This window comes from Cornus florida, unplaced genomic scaffold (assembly GCF_030987335.1).
Source record: "Cornus florida cultivar Cherokee Brave unplaced genomic scaffold, ASM3098733v1 CherokeeBrave_3.0.0_Hap2_Chr11, whole genome shotgun sequence".
In the NCBI taxonomy this organism is placed as follows: Eukaryota; Viridiplantae; Streptophyta; class Magnoliopsida; order Cornales; family Cornaceae; genus Cornus; species Cornus florida.
This window is the reverse complement of record NW_026775581.1, coordinates 127,753,346-127,756,783: the sequence shown is the minus strand read 5'-3', so window position 1 is coordinate 127,756,783 and position 3,438 is coordinate 127,753,346. Positions and strand designations below refer to the sequence as shown.

The following is a 3,438-nucleotide window of genomic DNA, read 5'->3' as shown; positions in this document are numbered from 1 at the left end:
GGAGACACGGTATAGCAAAGCAGAGAAAATCATCCTAGCTTTGGTTCATGCCAAGAGGAAGCTTCGACATTATTTTGAATCCCATAGCATTGTGGTACTCACCAACTATCCTATACGGGGTATACTCTCTAAGCCAGATCTATCTGGGAGAATTACCAAATAGGCTATCGAGCTCAGTTCCTTCGACATAACTTATGAGCTGAAGGTGTCGCATAAGGGACAAGCTGTAGTGGACTTTCTTTTAGAATATGAAGACACTCCTGAAGAGCCAGAACCCCCTGAACCATAGTAGGAGCTTTGGATCGATGGCTCCTCGAATCAAATAAGTGCAGGAGTTAGGGTTGTTATGTCAACACCCGAAGGCACCAAGTTGCAGCAGTCTATTTGCTTGAATTTCCCTGCTACGAATAACGAGGTCGAATATGAGGCGTTATTTACTGGTCTTCGATTGGCCAGTAGCCTCCAGGTACGTTGTTTAAAGGTTTTTAGTGACTCACAGCTTGTTATAAATCAAGTGACAGGTCAGTATTATCCCAAAGAGGAAATGATGAAAGCATATAGAGAAGCTGTGGAAAATGTTACACGAGGATTCGATCAAGTCGAATTCCACCAGGTACCTCGTGTTGAGAATGCCGAAGCAGATCAATTGGCCACAGCAGTGTCATCCTCAAATAAAGATCTGACTCGGATTGTGCCAATTGACGTCTTGGACAAACCCAGCATCAACCCTCAGCAAGAAGTAATGGTGATTCCAGTTATTCCGCGAGAGCCATGCTGGATTGATCTATTGGAAGCCTACCTCAAGCATGGAACTCTTCCAAACCAGAAAACTGAGGCACGGAAGCTCCGACTCACCGCAGCTAAATATGCCATCATTAACAACCAGTTATACCGGAAGTCATTTTCAGGTCCTTACCTGAAATGTTTAAGCCCTACTGAGGCTATTGTGGTATTGAAACAAATCTATGATGGAGATTGCGGTAACCACTCTGGGGGTAGATCCCTTGCACATAAGGTTTTAACTCAAGGTTACTTCTGGTCGTACTTGGCTCGGAATGCTGAAGAGTATGCTCGGAGATGTGACAAGTGTCAGCGCCACGATCCAATGAAGCATCAACCTGCCAAAGATTTGCATGCAATGGCCAATCCATGGCCGTTCGCACAATGGGGGATTGATATGGTGGGCCCTTTACCCAAGACTGTGGAACAAAAGGAGTTCGTGCTACTGGCTACAGATTATTTTATTAAATGGGTAGAAGCCGAGGTTTACTCAAGTGTGACCCATGAGCAGGTAAAAAGTTGCCTTTGGAACAACATCATTTGCCGGTTTGGGGTCCCAAAAGTCATTATGATGGACAATGGTAAGAACCTCGACAATAAAAGTACAAGAAAATTCTTCGCTGAGCATGGAATTGTATAAAAGCTAGCTGCAGTCAGTCATCCACAAGGGAACGGATAGGCTGAAATAACTAAACGAACCGTTTTCAGTTGTTTAAAGAAGAAGTTGGAGAAACTTAAAACAAAATGGTACGAGAATCTCCCTCAGGTGCTTTGGGCGTACCGAACCACTCCACGGTGGCCCACGGGGGAAAGTCCACTTGCCATGGCTTATGGATCCGAAGCTGTGATCCCAACCGAAGCGGCAATTCCAACCCTTCGGACATTCTTATTACTTGAAGGAAACAATAGTCAGCAGCTCGAACATAGTCTCGATATCCTGGACGAGAAAAGGGATGCTGCAACAATTAGGCTTACTTTATATCAGCAACAGCTGCGCAACAGTTATAACAAACGCGTCAAGTTCAGGAGCTTTGTAGTAGGCGATTGGGTTTTGAAATAAGAGACAGCTCATGTAAAGAAACTGGAACCTAATTGGACCAGACCCTATAGGGTTACCGAAGTAGTGGGGAAGGGAGCATATCATTTGGCCGAAGCTGACGGACGTCCCATTGCGCGTCCTTGGAATGCAATACACCTTAAAAGGTATTTCCATTAGATAAGTTTGTCAATTTTGTTAGAATTCTTCACGAATAAGGCTGCTTATGCCCACAGTTAGTCAAGTTTTTCTTTATGTTGCTGTTATCGTATTTAGTACAATTCTACTCCATTTATCTCTTTCCATAAAAATGGGGGTCATACTACCCTATGATTATGCGATTTATATGCATGTTTGTATGCCAAGACGCATTATGCAATTTTTATGCAAAGCAATGCTAAAAGCAAGTTATTAAAAAGCATTCGTCACAATGATTTTTTACAAAAAAAAATACCTGAGTTATGGCCTATAGTTAAAACTCTCTGTCCTACATCGATAAAAAAATATGTATTACATTCTTGTTATATATGGGAATATTCAAATAGTTGATTGCTGTGTAAGGAGCCCACTGGTATTAAAGTCTGCCAAGCCCAATACCAGAGGCATTCCTTACACTGACCTTTTTGACAAAGTTTAGTCTATATCCCACATCGGATAAAAATAGAAAATAAATGCGGTTAATATATGCTTAGTCCACCACATTTGGTTGCCAAGAAGGGAGTCTCAGTGGAAGAAAGTCTCCAAAGGAAACAAATAGGAAACTTCCCAGCCACTGTTACTCGCTTTCTTGGCCTCCTATCATTTTTGAGTCTTTGGCCTCGTGATAAGTTATTTGAAAAAATATATATACATATGAAATCATGATACAGTGGCTCGGCAAACCTCCCCTCAGGCTCAGTGCCGGGGAGTAATCTATTCGCCTCGGACCCTAAGTGTTCGGATCAACAAACCTCCCCTCAGGCTCAGTGCTGGGGAGTAACCTATTCGCCTCGGACCCTAAGTGTCCGGCTCGCGCAAACCTCCCCCCAGGCTCAGCGCCGGGGAGTAATCTATTCGCCTCGGACCCTAAGTGTCTGGCTCGGTAAACCTTCCCTCAGGCTCAGTGCCTTTTCGCCTCGGACCCTAAGTGTCCGACTCAGGCTCAGCGTCGGGGAATAATCTATTCACTTTGGACCCTAAGTGTCCGGCTCAACAAATCTTACTCTTACGCTCATACTCACTGATTCTAAGTTCGGTAATATAAGCCACGAGATTGTCCCACATCAAAAAACTACAAGAAGAAACAAGTATAAACATATTTACTTCACACAAGTCCATTTCAAAAAGGGTTCCCTTGACGGTTAAATCACCAAAGGAAAAAACAATCCTCTGTTATCAGATAAACCGTTAGAGGAGATCCCTTCTTCACATCTTATTTAGTTTTGCTTCGGACTAGAACAAATGAGGAACCCTCAGGCAGGGTACTTTCTTTAAAATAATCATATCCAACAAAGTGTTTGCAATATTAAAAGCATAAAAGCATACTCAGTCGAAGCAGAATAAAGGCGACACAGCTTAAGAAACATGGTTATATCATTTATGTCTATCATTCTAAACATTGTTACATTACATAAAAAAAAAAA

The 3,438-nt window shown here is 42.7% G+C and overlaps 1 protein-coding gene across 1 annotated transcript; it reads left to right on the top strand.

Annotated features, from left to right (window-relative positions):
* The first annotated feature begins 346 nt into the window (after positions 1–346).
* On the top strand, positions 347–1,840 carry LOC132282103 (uncharacterized). The gene is made up of 2 exons (XM_059783729.1): positions 347–1,291; positions 1,499–1,840. The coding sequence occupies exons 1-2, from the start codon at positions 347–349 to the stop codon at positions 1,838–1,840; spliced, it is 1,287 nt and encodes a 428-aa protein (XP_059639712.1).
* The last annotated feature ends 1,598 nt before the right edge of the window (positions 1,841–3,438 follow it).

What these genes read in the sequence shown, in the direction of transcription:
- LOC132282103 (XM_059783729.1), top strand. Translation starts at nt 347, where the DNA reads ATGTCAACACCCGAAGGCACCAAGTTGCAGCAGTCTATTTGCTTGAAT. An exon ending in CAAGTGTGACCCATGAGCAG is followed by an intron (nt 1,292 to 1,498) that starts GTAAAAAGTTGC and finishes AGTTGTTTAAAG; the next exon opens with AAGAAGTTGGAGAAACTTAA.